The following is a 23,061-nucleotide window of genomic DNA, read 5'->3' on the forward strand; positions in this document are numbered from 1 at the left end:
CAATTTAATACTGACCTGAACATCACTGCCATTGATGTGCATGCGCCGGATCATGCTGCCCTGCGTGGTCACGTCAGTCCAATAAATCATCTGCTGACGATAGTCAAAGTCCAGAGCCACTGCGTTGTTCAAGCCCTGTGAAGGTGCAGGCGGCTTATTAGATGGAACCACACTAACTACGAACGGTAGCTGCAGATCTCACCTGTTTGATGAGAGTGTAGTTGGAGCCATTCAGGTTGAGCTTTCTAAGGTAGTAGCGGTTGGCAAAGATGAGGAAGGGCTCCTCGTCTGCACAAATTAAAATGTAGAATGAATGTTGAAATAACCTAGAAATGCGTTCTATTCACTGACTGAGGAAAGAACCAGCAACCATCAAGTCTAAGTTTTCAAGCGAAAGGCCTTATGAGAGTGGAAAATATTCCATTCCTAACAACAGAAACACACGGACCATCGGGTTGGGAAACAACCACTCTACCATCTGAGCCCTGTCAGCCTGAAGAATCAGCCCAATGTTTCAGTCATGGAAAATGGTAAATGATTTTCCACCTGTAAGGCGCACCAAATAAATTGCCCATTTGTATTTAATAAGCTTCTCAGCGTTCACAAAAGAAGTATTCACAGCCTCTGCCGTGAAGCTCAAAATAGCTGAGCTGAGGTGCATCCCGTTTCCACTGATCATCCTTGAGATGTTTCTGCAGCTTCATTGGAGTGGTTCATTCAGTAGATTGGACATTATCTGTCTATAGAAGGTCTCACAGTTGACAGAGCATGCCCGAGCACAAACCAAGCATGCAGGCAAATAAATTGTCTGGAAAACCTCAGAGACAGGATTGTCTCAGCGCATAAATCCGGGACGGCTGTGGAAACAATTCTACTTCTAAAGTCAGCTCCGTGCTGGATGCTGTGAAACCTTCCCGATGTATATTTTTTTTGCTCCAAATGGAATAATCAATAGCAAAAATGAATGATGTCTGGCAGCATCTCTTACCGGATGTTGATTTGCATATGGTTGGATTTTCAGGGCTCAGTTGGAACCCGTCCACACACAGACAGTGGAAGCTGCCGTGCGTGTTGATGCAGCGCTGTGTGCAGGGGTAGGTGCTCGTGCACTCGTCCACGTCCACGCACGTCTTCCCATTGTCTTTCAACCGGAATCCGGGGTGGCATCGACACTGCGAGGTGACAGAGCACACGGCCGGTAAAGCCACGCCGCGTTCAATACGCTCTGAAGATGTTCCTCTACCTTGAAGCCTATCTTCAGGTCCTCACAGAGCTGAGAGCAGCCACTCAGTTTGCTGTTCAGGCACTCGTTAATGTAGCAGTTGAGCTCATCCGAGCCATCGCCGCAGTCGTCTTTGTGGTCGCAGAGTAGCGTCTCGTTGACACACTTTCCGTTGTTGCATGTGTAGGCCGTTTCGTTGCATTTCTTCTCTGCTCCCCATGTAAGGACAATCAATCTGTTACGTTAACCTGACTTCCTGGATGGTCAACCTCTGCTGTTATATAACCTGGTCCCGTGCAGCGTGGATTCTTGGGGGCTTCGTCCGAGTGGTCGTGGCAGTCAAAGTCTCCATCGCACTCCCATGAGCTCTGGATGAGGCAGCGTCCGTTGGCACAGCGGAACTCATTGGGTCCGCATGTTGGGTACTCTGCATGTATAGGACGCGTATTAGGACGCATGCCACCGTGGCTTCATACGGGTTAAGATCACCCACTCACCACACTCCTGCGACTCGTCTGAGCCGTCGCTGCAGTCGTTGTCGTGGTCACACACAAAGTGCTTGGGAATGCAACGCCTGTTCTGGCACATGAACTCGTCGCTGCGACACGTGTCGTTGAAGACTGGGACACAAATAAAAATGGAAAGGAATGTCACGGATGTACAGTATTTTCTTCTCTTTTGGCCATCATCTCACTCTGCGCTCACCACAGCCAGCTTTCACGTTCTCGTCAGCCCCATCAGGACAGTCTTTGTCGCCGTCACATTTCCAGCGCTGAGGGATGCACATGTGGGATCCGGGACATTGGAATGCTTCTGGACTGCATGTTTTTGTTTCTGTCAGTTACGCAGAGGAGCCATGAAGCATACTGTTCGCATTTGACCATCATCACCAGCATCATGCTCAACCATCATTACTGGGACCACTTCGCAGACATCACATTGCCATATTTTCATAAAATGCCTGACAAAGACAGCTCACTTCATTTTGGGGGTTGAAAGATGCAAACCAACAAGTGTTGCCAAACAACTTATCCCGGAGCTTTTCTTCCTGTCACATGTCACATTTTTCTTCCTGTTACATGGATCATGCAGCCAATTTATTATATTACGTTATTATTATTTTATGATATATATGTGTTACTATTTTATTATTATTGTTAATTAGTTGAGTGATGCTCCAATGATAATATATCTGGAGATAATCCGATATCTGCATTTTGGTTTATATATTTTGTTAGCCTTCTTTATCACTTAAAGACGTCTTGAATTGTCAAACATTTTTATGGCTTTTTAAAAGACTCCTGTTTATTTGCTCCGTAACCCTACTGCATGCACCATGCATGTATGCATGTATGCATGTACATAAGCATGAACAATGGCCTCCATGTAAGATGGTCCTCGCCACTTACTGCACTTGCTGTCCTCGTCGCTGCTGTCGCCACAGTCGTCTGCTCCGTCGCAGACCCACGAGTTGGGAATACAGCGATGGTTTCCACACTCAAATTGGGAGGCTGAGCAGAATTTATCTAAAAGATCCAGACAGAGGGCGCTTATGAGGCGTGCATAGCGCTGTAACGTAACGTCACTTGCTTACCGCAATGAGCCTCGTCTGTGCCATTCTCGCAGTCGTGCTCTTTGTCGCAGGTCCAGCTCATCGGGATGCATCGTCCGTTCGGACAGGCAAAGAAAGTCGTCGGGCACTTGGTTTTGCCACTTCCTGGTAGAGCGCCAAGTTACAGCACACATCAGCATGAGATCATGACATAAGAAGATGCTCTTCAAGAACAAGAGTTGTTTGTTTCATCTGGAATACCGTGGTACCTCAGTTTTCATTATTCATTCCAGTCATGGAAACCGGGGTGTATGAAAACCGAGGGACCACTCTAATATGACTTTGGCATTATAGTGAGAGGCCCGAGTGCAAAACAACCTTCGTCCCAGATCACTACCTCCCCTTTTAGTGAAAATCAATGTACTGCAGGGAACCTGGGCAGTTTCTTTCATCCGAGAAGTCTCCACAGTCGTTAGCTCCATCACAATGCCAAGAGGGGTCATAGCAGAGGGTGGTGAACTCGCACTTCTCAAATGTCACTCCTTTCACTCCCAGGCGGAAATAACTGGAACAGTCTGTGGCCGCTTCAAAAAAGAACAAGGAGAGAGACAGGAAGTACTTTACAGCACGGCCTCTTGAGGGATTTCTTTGTCATTCTAACTTACTGCAGTTCATCTCGTCACTGGCATCCTCACAGTCCACTTTTTGGTCGCATTTGCTGGAGTTGAGGATGCAGCTTCCGTCTCTGCACTGGAACTGTTCCGCCGAACACAGTGTGGCTGACGGGCACAATGTAAAGGCTTGGTTTGAGTTTCACTTCATATGCGTCTATGAAATACATCCTGCTGCCTATACAGGTGTCAGCTGACATCAGTATTCATAATCAGGTGCTGGATATTTAGCATCTAACTGATTTTGTGAGGATGATGAAACAAGTCTTGTTCAGACAAGCAACACCCAAGTGACACCCAAGTCATTACCCAAAAGCAACTTAAAAAATCAATCGTACTGCTTTTTGGAGACATGTCCTGGGGTCTGATCAAACTAAAGTGCAACCGTTTGGTCATGATGGCCATCATTACATTTGGGAAAAGAACAATGAGCACGTTTGTAAACCCAACTATGAAGTATGGGGGAGGCAGCATCATTTGTGGGCCTGCTTTGCTGCAGGACGAACATGCCAGCAGCCAGGTAACGTTTTAAAAAATCACAACAAAAGCAATAAAACCCCAAAATAAACTTTTAAAAAAAAAATAAAATTAGGTTGCGGAAAAATGTAATGTTAAAATATTACAGGAATAAAGTCATAATTAAGAAAAGCAAGAGGAACAAAACTCAAATACTTGGAAAATTACAAAAACAAAAATGGAAAAGGCCAAAATGGAAAAAAACAGCTTGGATTGTACGAGAATAACATAACAATATATATTTTTTTTAAAAGTCGAAATTTATAAAAGAAAAAAAGATTGCAATTCTAGATTCAACTGAAATGTGTTTGAGGTGAAATAGTTGTAATTAATGGTGAATTAGATTGGGGAAAAAGTCAAAATATTTTGGAAATAAACTCAGTATTACAAGATTACTTAAAAGGAAAGTTAGAAATATTTAGAAAAAAAAAAAAAGCAAATATGGCAAAAATGTCATACTAATAATAAGTGTTTTCATCCGTATCCCAAAGCTGAGTTTGTTTCGTTTGTCAAGATCAACTGGTCCCAGACCCAACGGCGATAAGTGTATTTCCACAAACTAGGATTCAACTCGATTAATTCGTTAACTCGATGATGCAACGCTGAAAAGCTGAAGCAAAACTGGAATATTTTTGTAGTTAGAGCATAGAAAACCTGGTTATGACTTTATAAATACGATAATAATATAAATACAGGTTATCTTTGTTTACACCACATTGCTAATGCACAGGTTATGGGATCACTGCAGGGATACGAGACGTGAACAGACTCACTGTTACAGAAAAGCTCATCTGAATTGTCTCTACAGTCATCCTGTCCGTCACACCAGGAGTGATGCCCCACACAGCGGCCGTTAACGCAACGCCTGTAGCCCTTCTTGCACACTCGGTTGGCTAGAACACAAGCCAGAGATGATACCAAGTGATATTAGCAAACAGAAAAAAAAATCAACCTCATCGCCGCAGAGAAAGCGTGTCTCCTCACCACAGTAAGACTGCTTCTCGTCAGACTTGTCCTTGCAGTGGGCCATGCCATCGCAGGTCAGCGTGTAGTTCACACAGTCTCCGTTTCCACACTCAAACTCGTCAATTTTACTGCAGGTCGTGTTGAGAGCTAGAGAGCAGACAAAAGACATTCACAGCTCATTCCAAGAAGTTCAAACCTAGTCTCCGCTCACCTTTTTCAAATGACAGATTTAATTTAAAAAAATGGACATGTCTTGAGACACCATCCTAATCATTTAATTGACAAACGACAAAAGAGTGTCCATCCTGTGTCCCGAGGTATCAACTCTCTTGACTCGCTTAACTTAACTTGACTGCAAAGATTCAGGAACACATCCAAGCAGTATTATGGTATTACCAATGCAAGTGTTGTCGTCCAGAAGCTTCCTGTCGCCACGGCAACTGCAGTTGACCCTCCCCTCCGACGTCAGCAAGCACAAGTCTTGACATCCTCCGTTGTTGACGCGACATAGCGAGAACTCGCCTGTGCAGGAAGCAGGAATGTGAGGAAAAACTGTGGTGCGAGTGCCACTAGAGGTACATAGGCTCCATCTGATAGGACGTGCCAATCAATCACAGCACACTGGACACAGGGCACAGCAGTGGCACCAGCACAATTTGGGGGCGGGGGAACTCACAGCTGTTAGTGTCGTTGGCCACGGCAACGATTCCCATGGGCTGCTGGGGAATATCGGCACGCAGGACCTTCATGTCTCCTCCTGTGTATTTGTCGGCCCGAAGCACAGCCCTCCTCACCCAGTCCGTCCAGAAGATGTAGTCTCCATACACGGCCAGACCAAATGGGTGCACCGGTTCATTCTTCAGTACCACCTGCAGGGGGAAGCACAGCCCCACTCGTGACTCAGGGGGTTCCAATCCCGGGGAAGACAAACAGATATGCAAATGCACGGCTGAATAAATATGTCGCTCACGTAGCGCCGACTGCCGTCATACTCGCAGCGCTCGATCTTGTCCAAGGTGGCGTCAGAGAAGTAAAGCTTTTCAGCACGGTGGTCAATGGCCAAACCGTTGGGGGTTCGGATGTCAGTGCCAATGATGACTAGCACGTTGGACCCAGTGAGCGTGGCCCGCATGATACTGGGAGACTGCTCGTTCCAGTTGGTCCAGAACATGAGGCTATGTGGAAAAAACAAGACATTTAACAAAGGAGCTGACAGACAAGGATCAGAGAAAACAATCCCGTATATGGAAGTACAACCTCTGGCACTCGTCCAGAACGAAGGCTCTGGGGTGGTCATCTCCTGACATTGTGACCACAGTGTGCCGGTCAACAGCGCCCCAGCGGCTCTGATCCACAGTGTGGCGGGTGATGGTGGAGGTGGTGTAGCTGGTCCAATACAGCATATCCCAGCCCCGGTGGTACGCCAGACCCTCCACTGAGCCCACATCTGCAAAAACACAGCGACTTCAGGCTAAGAACCCAGAGCGATTTCTCAGCATAAAAAAATGAAAAAATTAGCATAACAGGTACCCTTTAACAATAACACTGGACATTGGGAGTGAGGATGAATCCTAAATAGAGATGATAATAATAATAATGAGGGTGAGGGAAAAGCACGTCAACACTAGTGCGGAGTTAAAAGGCTGCAGGGTGGAAGGAAGGGGTCAGAGCCCGAGCCAAGACATTTCCAAGAACATTGTGTGCCTCAAGGATTTTCGGCAAAAAATGCCTCACTAAAAAGGTCACAACAGCGATTAAAGTGCCATATTATTTTCCCCTGCAATACCTCAGAGGAGGAGGAGGAGCACAAATTCTACTTTTTAACCTTGACGTGAGTCCGGAAAAAAAAACCCTGTGTACTTCATGCCTGAACAGAGGCCAGATGGCTGACAAGCACTGGCCAGGATGGAGGAACACAACGTCCTGTGGTTGAAATGGAGACACACACACACACACACACACACACACGACAGACAACAGCTAAAGGTACTCTTTCACTTGCCGTTTGTCTTACTCACGGTGCCAACTTAGCGCTACAATGATGAATGTTTTTAAAAACCTGTGTAATCCGTGCCCGCAAAGCATGCTGGCTACTCCAGCAGCAGTGTGGCTGCAGGCGAGGCTGGACGCTGCAATGTAGTGTATATTTAAAGTTGAGATGCACAGTGACGTACAAGTATGGCATTGATTTGAACAAATAGCAGGTCAGTGTTTCTTATCAGCAGTCAATAATTACCCATATTCCTGATATGAATTCCTCACGCTCACAGACACTTCATTAGGAACATATGTTGTGGCCAGTGAGGACCAAACAACATCCAAGCAATGGCACACATTTGATCACCTCATATTCTCTCATGTCTCATTTTCCGCTGCAAAAAAAAAAACGAAATGTTGACATTCTTTGGGAAGTGAACGCACCCTGGGAAAAAGCTATGTTTGGCTTCCACAGGGACCACCCCCTGTGAGCATGCCGGCCAATCTTCGTCCTGCTCTATCATAATCAGTCCAGAGTTCACCTGCTGATGACTCGCCGCCATCCAGTCTTTCTATAAAGCTATTCAACATCGCTTTTTTCTTTCTCAGGAGCGGCTTGGAGCTGCTTCGGCGTGACGAGAAACTCCTCATAAAACGCAGATGACGCCTTTTTTCAGCATTGACCTGCTCGGAATGGCCCAACAAGCAAGAATTTACATCAATGGCTGTGCATGAATGGATAAATGTCAGGAGGCAGCGTATCTACTGTGGGTACACGTTTTAACAACAATTAGGGGCTCCCTGTGGTGCCTTTAATCATCGATGCTTAAAGGAAATTGTCTTTGTTTTCCCGTGTAGACTGCCATTCACCCATAATGTGAGCCATCGCTTCCAATGTGCGCCTTATCTCGGGTTTTACGAGCGCCCGGAGCATGATTACAGAGGCAAAGACTAAACTGAAGACATAAAAATGTTGCTGTGGAATTCTACAGGTGGAGAGGATCTGCTAGGAAACAGTAGCGACAGCAGGCCAGGCAATGCTGAGCAAGTCCTCGTCCCTATTTTTGATGTCCTGATTCTGTTTTTGGGTGTGGGGGGCCACAGCATGGTGATGGTGATCCTCTGCAGGAGGCACAGGAGGACGACGGGTTGGTCTGCACAGAGCTCCATGACTGGAACGGGTACAGACGTCCTCCTGCTGGCCCTCAGCTCTGCAGATGTGCTCCTTCTCGCCACGCTACCCTTTCACACAGTCGCCATCGCCATGCAGCTGTGGCCATTTGGAGACTTCCTGTGTCGCCTGGCAGGCTTTTTGGGATCGGCCTGCTCCTCAGCCAGCGCCTTCACACTATCCACCCTGGCGGTGACTCGCTACATGACGGTGGTGCACCCTGCCAGAGCTTACCACCTCCTGTCTCCTCGCAGGGTGAGCATCGCTGTCGTGCTTCTTTGGGTGCCAGCATGCTGCCTGGCGATGCCCCAGTTAGTGTTCCGCTCAGTGGGAACCCCTCATCGTAACCCAGATGGGCTCGCTTGCTTCGCTTTCCTGTCCCACAGAGACCAGCTCATCTACGGATTGTTCCACTTTCTCGTAGCTTTCTTGCTCCCACTAATCACCATCGCCATTGCTTATGGAAACATCTACTTGTTCCTGTGGAGGACTCGGAAGGCCAGTCAGGCTCCACAAATAGAACGCTACCAGAGCAAGGTAACCCAGACGTCTGCTTTGCTGGTTCTGGCATTTACTCTCTGCTGGCTGCCTTCCTACGGCCTGATGCTGGCCTTACTGTTGGATCAAAGCTCAGGTGCTACCGGCACCTCACCACGATACGGCCCGTTCACCGTGTTCGCACGACTCATGGCCATCGCTTCCACCGTGCTAAACCCTATTCTCTATGTGCTCATGTCCCAAAAGTTCAGAGAGGACCTGCAGAAGTTGTTCAAGAGGGGAGGGCAGAGTGCCAGTGGGGGTGTGGCATAAGTAACCCTCTCGGACTATCTACTGTACTGGGAGCTACAGCTAATCATCTCTCATTGGAATCCTTGTCAAGATGACCAATCCCTGCATTTAAATCATTAAAGTCACTAGAAGAGCTTTGAAATCATTGAAATGGAGCTTTGTCTGTCTGTGTTCGTGTTGAACTGCACAATCCCATCCATCATAGAAGATTACAAATAATACATAAAAATACATCATATTAAAAATAGAGAGAGATAATATACAGGGCCGTGGGTTTTCTCCGGGTACTCCGGTTTCCTCCCACATTCCAAAAACATACTAGGTTCTTTGGTGACTCCAAATTGTCCATAGGTATGAATGTGAGTGTGAATGGTTGTTTGTCTCTATGTGCCCTGTGATTGGCTGGCCACCAGTCCAGGGTGTACCCCGCCTCTCGCCTGAAGACAGCTGGGATAGGCTCCAGCACCCCCGCGACCCTCGTGAGGATAAGCGGTAGAAAAAGAATGAATGAATGAATATACAGATTACCTGTATTCAAAATAATACACATAAAACCCTGACTTTTCCATCAAAACTCAGAACTGAAATAATATTGCTACTGCTATACTTTTTGGTTCAATTTCAAATACAACTTGAAGTACAAGCCCAAAAAAGGCAGAACAAAAGAAACATAAATGTGTTCCACTTGGTCTGTGGTATATCTCCCATCCTTTTTTTTTGCTACAAATGGGATGCAAAAAATATTTGGAATTTTCGCTCATACAATTGTGAAAAGGACGTTGTGGATAAGACAGGGAATCAGATCAGATGGGAACAGTAATACTCACTCTCTACTACAGTCTTGCGGTCAGATCCATCATCGCTGATTTGCTGGATGTTGCCAAAGTGGATGTCACTGAAGAAGACCCGGTTGGCTCCCTTCCCTCCCCCTCCTCGGTAATCGAAGGTCAGAGCAATGACATTCTTCATGTGCTCGGGGTCCTCAAACGGTTTGATGGGCGCGTTCAAGTTGTTTTCATCCGACAGGTGAACGCTCTTTAGTATGGTGCGCTCCGAGTACAGCAGGTAGCCGTCATAGTCGCGGCAGCTGCTTCCGTCTTCGGCCAGCATGCCGTGGGCGCAGGCGCATGTGCGCTGCGCATTGCCACGGTAAAGACAAAGCTGCTGACACCCGCCGTTGTTGACTTTGCACACATTCGTTCCTGAATACAAAAAATGACATGGTCAGGAAATAAACCAAGGAACATGAGACCAATAAGTGACTTTTTGCCGTGCAGGAGAGGGAGCATGACTGAGAGGGGCTGCCTATATGAAATATGTGAGTACATGTCATGGCTGTGAAAACATTCATTTTTGGTCCGACTGTTGTCAAAATGCTGCCATGTCTGGAGGCATAAACACATTCATAAAAGTCTGTTTCAGATGGAATTGTTAAACAACACAGTGGGACAGAGACATGGAATAATATAGAATCACATTCTGTAAAGCACTTCCTGCAGTGGCTATTGTCTCATCCATGTAACATTGCTGACACCTAGTGACCAGTGTAGAATACTATATATCATCGTAACACCTTTGGGTGCGTCTTCTGAATTATATTTTACTTTCATTTTTATGATTGCAAATCTTTATTGTAGTTTAGGATAGATTAAAAAAAATATCGATTTAATAATAATAATACCATGAAACAGCGATGAAAATATTTTTGACAAACTACGATACAATGAAATGTCAAAGGTCCAAGTGGCAAGGGACGACTGTATTTCATTGTTCTTATGTTTTGAAATCTGCACAGTATTTACTTGCATGCAGGTATGTAACTGTTATTGCTATTATTATTGATGTTGTCGTGTCCAGTGTGTGTATGTAACCATGTTCACCTTGCTGCCTGGCCCGGTTAAAGACCTTAATATCCTTGAGCTGCACCCCGATCCCAGTCCTCAGAGAGACCGAGTCTGTGGCGTTGTCTTTACTGCCTCTCTTTATGGAGCCATTAGCATGAGTCCTGCATGAAAACAGGTGATGACAATAAAGAAAAGCGGCAGACAACCACAACCAGTAAAGGCAAAGCCAGGACTAACCGGTCACTCCAGTAGATGTAGCTCTCAAACACGGACACAGAAAACATGTCCATGTTGTTGTTGGCCAGAACCACTTCCCTGTTCTCTCCTGTCTCCAGATTGATGCGCTCAATTTTGTCAGTCCTGGCGTCGCACCAGTACAGCAAACCGTCCTGCATGAGAGGCGCGCATTTTCAAATGAAAGTTATCACTTTTATCATACTGCAGGGCTTTGTTTTACACTACCTCATAGTCGATGGAGATACCGTTGGGCCAGCTAATACTGACATTCACCAGAACAGCCCTTTGTGAGCCATCCAGTCGGGAGCGTTCAATACGGGGGTACTGGCCCCACTCCGTCCAGAACAAGTAGCTGCACAAACACACACACAGGCACAACGATGACTCCTTTGGTAGTCAATCAAGAGGGAAATAACAACCTGAAGTCAAAATTGCTGAACTTCTCACCCTTTCTCAGGGTGGACAGTGATGGCGCGAGGCTTGTCCAAGCCCTGGGAGATAACCACGTAGCGGAAAGAGCCATTCAGACGGGCCACCTCGATCACATCGAAACCTTGGTCTGTCCAGTAGATATTTCCTGTGCAGACACCAAAAGGCAGAGTGACGTCGTACAAGTCCCAGAGCGTGTGGATTGGATTCACTAACCCAGTATTGCTCAAATAGTGGGGCACGACTTTCATTAGCAGTGTCGTTCTGACCCCGCTAACATTTGCTCTTTACTTGCTAGGTCATCAGACACATAACAGGTTCCGATTAAAGATAAGACCTTTGTTGTTCCGACAGCTCACAGTGTGTCATCTCACCTGCTATCCAGTCCACAGCTATTCCCTCCACCCTACCGATGCCATTAGTGACTACGTCCTCTCTCCACGTCTGGTCTCTCTTGGCCCTGCTGATTGTGCTCAGGCCCATATCCACCCAGTAGATAGTGTCATTGTCTGAGGAAACACGGATCAAAAGGTGAATGAATCAAATGGCAGGACTTTTATGATTCCAAACAGCTTGATTTACCAGCATGGAAATCTATTCCCACAGCCAGGGAGGTGCCTGACACTGGTACAAGGGCATCAGACTTGTCCGACGGGTCCAAAGGAATACCACGTATCCCCTCATGGACAGAGTACAGGAGGAAGGAGCCAACACCTAGAGCGAACACACACTCTTTAGCAAGCGTTTGACTCTTTCAAAGCCTACACTATACAAATGTAATGCGCCGCACCCTCGCAAGACTGCTGGCCCCTGCGCAGGCTGTATCCTGCAGTGCACATGCAAGCCCTGCTGGTCGGGGAGGTGGGGAGACACAGCTGGGAACAGTCACCATTGTTATTGCTGCAAAGATTGGTGCCTGGAAACAAAGAAAAGCATGAGAACAAACACATGAAAACACAAAAAGTAAAGAACGAAACACGTGCTAAACTAACTCAACTATGTCTTGGTTCAAGAATGAGACCTTACACGACAAGTATTTGAACCAAGGTAATAATGAATGAACATTTCAACAGGTACATACAACAGGTCCTATGGAATAAAACCTACTAGAAGATCGGTATCAAGAATCTGCTTCTGAAAACACAAACTGACAGTAAATACAGTCTTTTCCTCCATCCAATCTTCCTTTTTCTGCCGCTTATCCAGGTCCTGGTCACGAGGACAGCACAAACCTTCTGGTCTCAAACCACCTCTTCCAGTTCTACCATGGGGACTCTAAGGCATATCCAGGCCATCGCCGAGACATAATCCCTCCATCGTGTCCCGGGTCTATGCCTGGACCTCCTCCTAGCCACAAGTTGGCCACCCTAACTAGCTCCTCTGGACTGGATGTAAGGAGCAGTGGATCTACCCTGAGTTGCTCTCAGATGACCAATCGACCAATATGTCGAGGAAAACATGTGATCCCAGCTGAGGGTAGGAAAGTAGAAGTAGAAGCTTTGCTTTCCAGTTTTCAGACCGCTGCACCAATTTGGCTGTGGATCTCCAGTTTTCACTCCCTTGTGAACAAGAACCCAAGACATTTTAACTCCTCCAGCTCGGGCAAGAAATGGACCCTTTTCCGACTGATAACCGCAGCCTCCAACTGAAATATTGTCATCGTAAAGGTAAAATAGGCACCTTTTTGCACTGTTTCATTGTAGATCTTCATGTGCATCATTGGGGATGTGCTGTTCCTTAGGACTTTCCAGTTGCCACCATCCTTCTTGTTACACGTTCCTATCTGGTCAGTTCCTTGGTCAGCCCACCACAACTTATCCCCTGGAGGACAATGACATGTCATTACTGTTATGAGAGACTAAGAGCACACCTTACATTGTCAAGACACAAAACTGGGTGACATTTGCAGAAGACAAAATTAGGCCACTAACCCATTATGGCTAAAGCCGTAGCCTTGGTTAACTTGCCCTTGGCCCCTTCGAGGACTTCAAATCGAGAGCCATCCAGCTTGCAGCGGTTGATGGTGCTATTACCTGAGCTGATCCAGTAAAGCTGCTCAGTGTCAAAGTCAATGGAGAGGCCTGGAAAACAAACACTCCAATGTTCGAAAACTCAATATTACTAAGTGTACATTCTATGTGTCCAGTCCATATAGTCCTACGTCTGTATGGGTCGACAACAAAGCCCTGAGGAACACCTAAACCATTGTTATACCCACCGACAGGGCCTCTCTGGTTGGTGAAAAGGACACTTTGGTTGCTGCCATCTGTGTTGGCTAAGCTGATATTGTCCCCATCTGTCCAGTAGAGTTTCCTGCGGGAGGAAAGCAGAGAGAATCAGTAAAGCAACATTTGCTATATCTTACTTTACGCAGTACGTGCAACACAGCAATGAATTCAGACATAACATTTTTTGGCCATGGTTTATTTGTTTCAGAGATGCTTAACAAGTTACGTCAAGGAAAATCTGATTTTTATACTTTTCAACGTTGCACAATTCAACTTTCATGTCTGAAAAAGAGGAATTGGGAACTTCTCCGTGTCTCAGTAATTACTGATAATTTGTTCACTGTGTTGAAATGTCAACATTTTCTAGCAGGAAACATTTTTTAATAATAACAGACGCAGTGATTAAGGAAAAAAACAAGAGGAGAAAATAAGTGTTAAATGAAAATGAATTAAAGAAGTCAATAAATTAAAAAAAAAATAATAAAAGACAATAGATAGAAAATAAAATCAATAAAAATGAGAGTGACATACTATAGTGACATAATGAACTGCATAAATAAATGTGGAATGTATATTGAGCGATAACAGATAAATAGGTCTGTCACGAGACACCCAACTCCCAAGGTGAGACAATGCATGAGATTGGGACCGCAAGAACAAGGCCAGGTGACATTTTTGAAGAAAAAATGTGACTGCATTAATAACATTTTTAATTTAACTGAGTCAAAAAAACTATGTCTATTGCCCACAAATTGACGCTAAGCAATATTATTGTCAACATTTTCTGAAACCACTAATAATATAATAAGATGATACTGTATATAATAACAATGTATGATAATAATTCAATATTTCCTTTAATATGCCATCTTTCATTCTGTAAAGTGGTGGAATTGCTGTTTCTCAAAGGCAACTCCTCCTGTCAAACGTTTGCAGCATTTCTTGAAATGCTGACTTTTCAACTGTATTAAAGAGCAGAATTTCTTTTGCCATGACTTTCTGTGAACACGCACAATTTTATGCTGTTTTGTTTGTATTTACATAACCGACCAAACGTCTCAGTGAGTGTTGACTGTCAGAACGAAGGCTCTGCACCTCAATTTATATTTTTTTTAATCCCTAAAACTGAGTTGTGTGGATACGTTTGAGTTGGGCAGGTTTGTTTTGTTGTCTGTTATGTTGCTACCACTTTCAAATACATTCAGTATACTATGGCATTTGGCTTTGCAAGCATCTACTGTATTTCCCTCCAACGTTCTACTATGTTACCTTGCATTGCTCCTCACAATGTGTATGTCATTTTTTGGGTCATTTTTTGCAGTTATTTATTATTGTGAGACAGTTCTCTGAAGGAGAAATCTTATCATAACTGAGTAAATAATGACTTTTCCCCCAAACAAACTGCATTGGTCTGTATTTGTTTGTTGTGCCTTTCATGTAGTCGTGAAGATGTGATCTTTAAAGGGGACCACGATGCTTTTTCTGACCTATAAATGTAGTTAGAATGTTGTATTCTCGTGTTAAACCACACCAAAGATAAGAGGTTTGCACATTTGGAAGTGAGCCCTGAAAGAAGTCAGGGATGGCGCTGAACGCTCTGTTTCAGAGAATATTTTCAAACACGTCACACTTTTTGTAACATCACAGTTCGCCAACAGTGAGCACAAGCTGTAGGCCCCGTCCCCAAACACTGCTACCCCGCTACATAGCTATGTTGAAGATTTCACAGAGCATTGGCTTCTTCCGGGACATGTTTATTTGGGTTTGAGGGACAGCTAAATTGCCCAACAGTCAGGTATCAGGCAGAATTGGTTGGAGTTGTAGACTCCTGAACAGCAAGTGAAAAATATGGGATTGTTTTGTGAACATGGGCAAAAATGGACTATCCACCAACTGTGGCTGAAATCCGATGGCTTTCCAACATTATTTGGTCATTTTGAAGAGTCAGAAGCGCAAGCTGTAAGTAACAATTGATACCCGTGTTTATTTTGTGTACGTAAGCAGTTGTCTGTGTAGCACTATGTAGTGTACACGCAGGATATGGGGTGCAAATGTCTGGAGTTGCTAATAGCCTTCTTTCACCACCAGCCTACCCGAGTTTTTTAAATCACGGGTTGCCCTGCAAAAAACAAGCAGTAGCTCCTAACCACTTTCAAGTAGCTCTCCAAATGGTTTATTCATTTATTATCATCATTGCACAGACACAATTAGAAAGTTGGGTTCGGCAGTAGTCCGGAAGTCTTCGGGAACACGTGGGAGTGATACCAAACACAGCGGAGTGGGTGTGCCTGGAGGTGGGCCGTGGATGGAACAAATTAAAACGGACCGTTTTGGAAATCCAAGGAAATACAGCTGGAATAGGTGCAGATTCTGGAAGATCTAGGAAGCTTTCTGTGTGGATTATCGTGCGTAGCTGCTGTTGTAGCTGAAGTACAAAACTCAATTAAAAGGGCTGGAAAATGATCATAATAGGTCCCCTTTAATATTTGTCCAGTCTTTTCATTTGTGTTTAGGCACAGCAGAATTGGGTTAAGCAGCAACCATTCTTCTCTTTCTGTAAGACATCTTGTGTGCTCCTGTACTTAGACCGAGTACAGACGACAGTTTGTTTAAAAGGAGCTTTGCCCATTTCCTTTCAAAGCCTCATGCCTTGCCTGCGCCCACCCCAGGATGCACGCAGTGATGGTGTGCCAGAAAGACGACACATGCATCTCGCAGCATCTGCTTTTCATTTCCCCCACGACAACAACGCTCACGTCACAAACATTCCTCCATTTAAGTGGGAAGGGAGGAGGGGAGAAAAGACAGAAGGCCACAACAATTTTACAGACTCTCTACCTTCTTAATCCACTTCAGAAAAAAAAGAGAAAACATTCAAGGGGACTGAACTTGATGTATAAATACAGATGGTCTGTCTCTGCTGTGCTACTTAGAAGCGAGGCCATGCAGGCTTGGTTTGGGGAGCTCAGCAGGGGATTAGGTTTCAAGACACTAAGGAAAACAGACATTTGCTAAACAAGAAAAGAGTCACAGGATAAAGACGGAAACAGAAGACAAGATAGACAGGCCGTAAATAAGGAGGAGGAAGGAAAGGATAGCGTGATGCAGGGTAAAGGTGAAAATCTGTGTGGTTCCGATGTGATATTTCAATGAGCTTTACTTTGACTTCATGTGACGGCTTCACAGCGTGTGTACGGTGTGACTCACCCCAGGATAGGATGCAGAACTAGACAGTGGGGCTTGTCCAGGCCTTGGATCACAGCGTTTTTGAACGAGCCGTCCAGTCTGGCGACATTAATTTGTTTCTTGTTGGCATCGTAGCTGGTCCAGAAGAGATTCCTGGAAACCCAGTCAACTGCAAGACCATGAGCGTTGGGCAGATCTGAAGATGGACAAGCACACAAGGAATATTTTTTTTTAAATGTTGTGTTACTATATACAGTTAATACAGTATAAGGATCGACCTATACATCGGTCGGCCGATATATCGGGCCGATATGCGCGTGGGTTCGCTAATGTATTTTTCCGCCGCATGATTTACAGTCAGGCATCCGCCGGGTAGCTTTCTGTTGGCGGAGGACCCTGCAACACATGCAGTCGTGGTACCCCTCCCACACTGCAACAGTGGTGAATCACAACAAGGGTACGTTTTCAACTTTTAATCAGCCTCTAACAGTTAAACTTTGTTGAAGTTGAAATATTGCCACCTGCTTTGAAATAGGAAACATGAACGCCAAGTGCATGCAATATACGTGCTTGAAAATATAGTTTAGTTTGTGGGCCTGAAAACCAGGAATGCTGCTAAATGCTTCATCTTTAAAAGTGCCTACCGTTGGAATTAGGGAGCTGTTGATGTAGTTGGAGGCTAATATGTACAGCTGTTAACAACACCGCTTTAATGTCAACGTTGGCAATTCAGTCCCATGGTGTTTGTAGGAGTTTCATTCAGCCGGGCTGAGGTTAAATGTGTGTCGTGTTATGTGCGCTCTCCGAGAGCACGCACGCGCACGCGCGTGCACGCACACACACACGCGCGCGCGCACACACACGCACGCGCGCACAGAATGAATTGGAGCAGCCGTGTCTGCTTATCAGAGGTCTTTAGTGTGCACAACACAAACTTTAATGATGAGAGAAATGTTTTATATATCGTACTAAATTGTGTCAGTGTGATGTGTTTGTGTGTGTGGAGGTGGGGGGGTTGGGTGCGTCTCACTGTGGAGGAGCAGTCATCATGTCGATGCTAGATAAAACTTAAACTACAACAGAAATGTTTTGCACATGGTTGAATATTTATTATTAAAGTTGATAATGCCGTTTAAATGTGTGTTTAGAAAGCTGTTCAGTGTTTACATTTCAATAAATATGTCTTTAAAATTGAGACCTGTAATATTTGTTGTCGGCATCGGGCCGAAAAAAAACATATCGGTCGTTCCCTAATACAGTATAACTTTGATATTTGGCAATCTTTTCCAGACAAAAAACGAAACGTACAAAAACAGAAGAAATAATTTGGGATGTTCCCATCAGGGTTTTATGCTGTCGATACCAATCCCGATCATCCATTAGTAAAATTGTCGTCCAATACCGATACCGAAGTGTACATGTTTAATTAGGGACATGTGTACTACTGACTGTACTACTGAGTCACCGAGGTTTTTTCTTGTGAGAGCTATAAAATCTAACTTTTTGGTACATTTATTTTCATAGCCAAACAAAGCCAATATGCCTGTTATCTGGACTCTGGACTGGTAGCCAGCCAATCACAGGGCACATATAGACAAACAACCATTCCCACCCAAATTTGGAGTCACCAATGAACCTAAGAAAGTTCCTCCTGCACTAAAAGTACTACATAGTGTCTCCATATCCGTACCCAGGCGGAACTCAAACTTTAGCCGCTGGCCGACAGATGAACACATGACAAGCCTTGAAAGCCCCCCCCCCCCCCCCCCAAAGCCGCACAAATGTAAAGCCCTGTTCCGCAGGGTGCAAAACTTGCTTTTTCACTGATATCGGAAAATATCAATCAGCGCACCCCTAGAAATAATGTACATCCAATTCATCTTTTCCAGACACAAAAAATGGAAAAGAATTAGAAACAATGAGACTGAAAACTGGAGTGTACAGAAAATGAGTTAAGGCAGAAGTTCTAAAGAGACTTCAAAAGTGTTTCCAGCATTACGTCCCACCCTCTTCCTGCCCCAACATTGCATGCCCACATCCACACAACACACGTGCATTTTTTATGTGTTTTTTTTTGTCAACTCATGAGAGCGATGTGACGTCTAACATTAGATATCATTGAATGTATAGCTCATCGGTGTCCAAACTCTTTCCAGTGAGAGCCACATAGTGAAAAATGGAAGGATGCAAGGGTCACTTTGATATTTTATAAAACAATAGATATGCTAAGTTGAATGAACTCTGCTGTGCTGTTTTTTGATAGAATTGTTTTTCATTTTATTAATTAAATTCATTACATTTCATTAATATTTTCATTTCTTTATAAATGTTTGCACAATTTCATCTCATAATATTCTGACTTTATTGCCATAATATTTAGACTTTCTCCCCGAATACATTTTCCAAGAATTAAAACCTAATCTAGTTCTGTTATGCATAATATTACACCTTTAAAAAATGCACATATTTTTTTCTTTACTAAAATGACATTATTTTTCCCTCGTTAATATTCCAGGTTTAATCTCGTACAAGTGGGACTTTTTTCTCATTAGCATTGGACTTGTTCTCTACATATTTTATTTTTGTAAAATTACTGGTGATCTTTTACATTTAACCATTTTTTAGCATTTGCCACAAGCCAATAAAAACAACAAACGCTGGCTGCAAATGGCCCCCAGACGACATTTTAGACACCCTTGGAATAGCTTATTGGAACGCCACTACTCTGATGCTATTGGTCAAGGATCAGCTCTAGTCCACCCACCCCCAACTCCATCTCCACTGGGTTTGTAAAACATCAGCCATACTTTTCCTTAAAGCACCAATTGTTTGAGTTCCTCTGGGTTAAGTACAATACAGTTATTCATGTGTTGTGGTGTGAGTCATACCAGCAGATATCACGGTCTCCACCCCAGTGCCGTTTATGAAAGCCCTCTTGATGGTCTGCGTGCGGACATCTGACCAGTAAATACGATGCTCCATGGCGTCGTAGTCCACCACCGTTACATTGTCGATGTCAGGCACAGTGAAGGAGATGATGTAATTGTAGTAGGGATTGTCGATATCCACTCCTCTGATCTCAATTTGGCGAGCGTACAGCAGGAACTGACGAGACTCTGAAGGGAGAAGGAAGCAATGACATATTTTTAGATATACTGTATACTGTGTATTATGGTATACTGTGTATTAGGGTATACTGCATTAGGGATGATCATGTCAGCCAACCCATATTATCAGATGATATGGGCATAAAAATTCTTTATCTGGGTCTTTTGCCAGAGCAGTGCTGTATGAACTTTTCGGACCTATAAATGTAGTTAGAATGTTGTATTCTCGTGTTACACCATGCCAAAGTTTCAGCTAATGAGGTTTGCGCATTTGGATGTGAGGCCTGAGAGAAGTTTGGGATTGCTCAAAACGCTCGGTTTTGAAGAAGCGTGGTAAAACTGCTCCTTTGTGACATCACAGAGGGATGGACTTCCTTATATGGTTCATAGTTTGGAAGCACTTTGATCCCTCAGCACATTGTGCTTCCAATTTTGAGGCTTCACTTTTCAAATATATCTTAATTAATAAATCATGCTCTTTTGTGGTTGGATACGGCTAATGCTCATCAAAAAATATGCTGCTTTAAGCAAATTGTGTGTATGAAATTTTGAGGAATACAAATGGCTAAATGAAGGGGGTGGGGGTGTGGGTCTACATTGCGTCTCTTATTAAATCTACTATATTGGGTAATACAATTAGGTGACTATAGGGGTGTTATTTCATGTCTAGAGGGCTCTAATAATGTTAAAAACTGAGGTCATAAAGTTTTTTTATGCTCTAACTACAAAAATATTCCATTTTGAAATAAAGACTACAACTTTTCAGGAAGTCACATATCACAGTCAGGTCAGGAACCAATGAATCTGGATATTTGTAAAAAGCCAATAACAGGCCAGAGTCCCATCCTGAGTGAGTAGATCAGCGATTCCCAGCCACTGTGCCATGAGAGATCATCATTATCCGATTTGAATGAATTGGGCTGTAAAGGATTATTATTTATTGTATTTTGTTCATCTGCCTATGACAGTGACACACTCAAAAATAATGAAATGCTCTTCCACAAGATGGCAGAAGGTCCATCATTCATCTGAGCATCTGCCTGTTGTCTTTCATACTAGAGAATACATCAAGGCAGGCTTGGTGGCCCTGAGATCTCCATCATTGGAGCTCCTTGAACAAACCGTTCATCTACATCTGGCTGGCTAACTCCATTGCACTGTCATGAGCATGTGAATGAATGCAACGAGAGAAGATCCATTACGACTGCACCGGTCTCACCAGTCCTATTATCGGTGAACCTCCAGCGCCTACATAATAGACAGGAAAAGAGAGACTGTGCAGGAAAGAAGGAGGGGAATAATAACAGTGTCAAGCTGGATCAGCCCAGTCAGGCGAGGTGGTGGGTGGCGTGGAGGGTTGCCTGCATCAGACAAGAACGGGCTTCTCCATTCCATTACCCCTGAAGAGAATAGCGATCCCTGCCCTGAATACTAATCTGGCTGCACGTACACTCATCACAACCACATCAATGGGGACCAAAGCTGCCACAATAATGGCACCTCAAAATGAAAAAAGTCTTGTTTATTCGCTGCACTCCCTCTCTCCACCACACACACATAAACATGCACATACTTATATAAAGAAAGAAAAATAAACGACTTAGCAAAGACAGGGATTACACTCTGAGAGGGAATTATTTGTAAGCTTTCCACAGGGCGTTTGTCTGCGGCGGTAGATACGATGTTCATGCTTACCGTAGCAAGTACGCCTGTCAGGCCCGAGTTTCATGAGGTGGGGGCAGCCACACGAGAATGTCTGATTGTAGTTGATGAGACAAAGATGAGAGCAGGGCTCCTGGCCGTCTTTGGCAGCACACGGGTTAGGCGCTGCAGACGAAACAAGAATGTGAATGTATGAATGGCAACTTTCACAGGTATGGACTTCATTTGCAGCTGGATCTACGGCTACAGTATGTGGCGGTGTGGAAAGAGCACAGCACGTACAAACAGCATAGTAGTGGTACCATGGTAGCTCAGGTATAATTATGCACAAACATATACTAATATATGTAGTATTTCTGCTAAGACACACATTCATGTCGACTGGTTTGCTATGATTATCTGTTTGAGACTAGAGGCCTCTTGTCTCCAAAACTAGTCCTGTACATGCTGATCACCTGATTCAAATAGTGTCTAGGCATGTGAGCCTGGCGTTCATTGTCTCCATCTCCCACAGGAGGAGGAGATGAATCTACAACCTAAAAATATAGTATTACTCAATGGTACCTCTGTTTCTGTTATTAATTTGTTCTAAAATGTTCAACAAAAATAAAAAAATGTTCCCATATGGAAATTCAATTACAATTAACAAAATCTACAGAAAATAATTAGGATTTTACATGCAGAAAACAACGTAAAATAATTCTAAATGTCGACTAAATGGAACCTATTGTTGATGTGGACTTCAGCTGCATGGCAAGATGGAATTTAATTGTGTTTCTATCATTATCAAATTTCTGCAACACTATTTGACCCCATGGTGGTTTATTTACCAGTCACAATAAAAAATGCACAGAAGGCGAGTCAGCATTGGCTTTGTTTGGGCACTCAAAACCACTCTGCTCGATCCCCAAAAAACACCTCTTGAGCCCAAATATAAGACATCAATCTTTTGTATATATCCATGTCATTTACTGGGTGTACTTCTGACTCACCTTGAGGCTGTCTGGACGGATGGTAGACTTGGAGGTCAAAAGGTTGCGTGTTGGTTCTCTGGACCACAGTGACATTGCTCCCAGTCCACTTGTTGGCCTTGGCCAACGTGTTGGTCCTCCAGTCGGTCCAGTACACCTCCCCACCGTACATGGTGACAGCAAAAGGATGGGACAAATACTCGTGCCCCCTCAGAACCTCGATCAGCCCAGAACCATCGTATTTGGCAGAGTAAATGGCATCCGACCTGCATAGAACAAAACAAAAAAGACAATCATTGTATTTCTGACAAGAATGACAAGAGGGTATTTGCACCAAAAAGACCTGGCATCAATCCAGAGGATGCGTCGCTCCAGATAATCCACCGTGAGTCCGTTTGGCCAGCCTCCATTGCCAGTTTCCTTGTGGATGGTCTTCCTGCCTTCTCCACTCATGGATGCGGCTTCAATCCTTGGTAAGCTGGCATCCCAGTCGGTCCAGAAGAGGATTCTGAGGAGAAGTTGTGTTAAATGAC

The 23,061-nt window shown here is 44.4% G+C and overlaps 2 protein-coding genes across 3 annotated transcripts in view; one reads left to right on the forward strand and one right to left on the reverse strand.

Annotated features, from left to right (window-relative positions):
- Positions 1-23,061, reverse strand: part of LOC131106550 (low-density lipoprotein receptor-related protein 1-like) — a 111,773-nt gene that overhangs the window by 13,730 nt on the left and 74,982 nt on the right. For both annotated transcript variants that reach the window (XM_058055731.1, XM_058055730.1), the window contains exons 26-58: positions 22,872-23,036; positions 22,550-22,794; positions 21,591-21,722; positions 19,677-19,904; positions 16,810-16,984; positions 13,593-13,687; positions 13,306-13,455; positions 13,055-13,195; positions 12,165-12,290; positions 11,957-12,088; positions 11,749-11,883; positions 11,393-11,522; positions 11,171-11,297; positions 10,946-11,097; positions 10,745-10,869; positions 9,692-10,066; positions 6,185-6,374; positions 5,898-6,102; positions 5,604-5,796; positions 5,324-5,449; positions 4,946-5,074; positions 4,735-4,854; positions 3,440-3,553; positions 3,209-3,358; positions 2,817-2,939; positions 2,632-2,748; positions 1,928-2,056; positions 1,720-1,842; positions 1,509-1,649; positions 1,244-1,431; positions 989-1,172; positions 203-288; positions 16-135 (exon numbers count right to left, since the gene is read on the reverse strand). In XM_058055731.1, the coding sequence (XP_057911714.1) occupies positions 16-135; positions 203-288; positions 989-1,172; positions 1,244-1,431; positions 1,509-1,649; positions 1,720-1,842; positions 1,928-2,056; positions 2,632-2,748; positions 2,817-2,939; positions 3,209-3,358; positions 3,440-3,553; positions 4,735-4,854; positions 4,946-5,074; positions 5,324-5,449; positions 5,604-5,796; positions 5,898-6,102; positions 6,185-6,374; positions 9,692-10,066; positions 10,745-10,869; positions 10,946-11,097; positions 11,171-11,297; positions 11,393-11,522; positions 11,749-11,883; positions 11,957-12,088; positions 12,165-12,290; positions 13,055-13,195; positions 13,306-13,455; positions 13,593-13,687; positions 16,810-16,984; positions 19,677-19,904; positions 21,591-21,722; positions 22,550-22,794; positions 22,872-23,036 (5,071 nt within the window). The remainder of the gene's footprint in view (positions 1-15; positions 136-202; positions 289-988; positions 1,173-1,243; positions 1,432-1,508; positions 1,650-1,719; positions 1,843-1,927; positions 2,057-2,631; positions 2,749-2,816; positions 2,940-3,208; positions 3,359-3,439; positions 3,554-4,734; positions 4,855-4,945; positions 5,075-5,323; positions 5,450-5,603; positions 5,797-5,897; positions 6,103-6,184; positions 6,375-9,691; positions 10,067-10,744; positions 10,870-10,945; positions 11,098-11,170; positions 11,298-11,392; positions 11,523-11,748; positions 11,884-11,956; positions 12,089-12,164; positions 12,291-13,054; positions 13,196-13,305; positions 13,456-13,592; positions 13,688-16,809; positions 16,985-19,676; positions 19,905-21,590; positions 21,723-22,549; positions 22,795-22,871; positions 23,037-23,061) is intronic.
- LOC131106552 (delta-type opioid receptor) lies at positions 7,443-9,000 on the forward strand. Its single transcript, XM_058055734.1, has 2 exons — positions 7,443-7,671; positions 7,763-9,000. The coding sequence occupies exon 2, from the start codon at positions 7,875-7,877 to the stop codon at positions 8,883-8,885; it is 1,011 nt and encodes a 336-aa protein (XP_057911717.1). The 5' UTR covers positions 7,443-7,671; positions 7,763-7,874; the 3' UTR covers positions 8,886-9,000.

The sequence above is a fragment of the Doryrhamphus excisus genome, chromosome 18 (assembly GCF_030265055.1).
Source record: "Doryrhamphus excisus isolate RoL2022-K1 chromosome 18, RoL_Dexc_1.0, whole genome shotgun sequence".
NCBI lineage: Eukaryota > Metazoa > Chordata > Actinopteri > Syngnathiformes > Syngnathidae > Doryrhamphus > Doryrhamphus excisus.

Bases quoted from the DNA above. Each gene is read 5' to 3' on its own strand.
- LOC131106552 (XM_058055734.1), top strand. From the start codon at position 7,875: ATGTTGCTGTGGAATTCTACAGGTGGAGAGGATCTGCTAGGAAACAGT.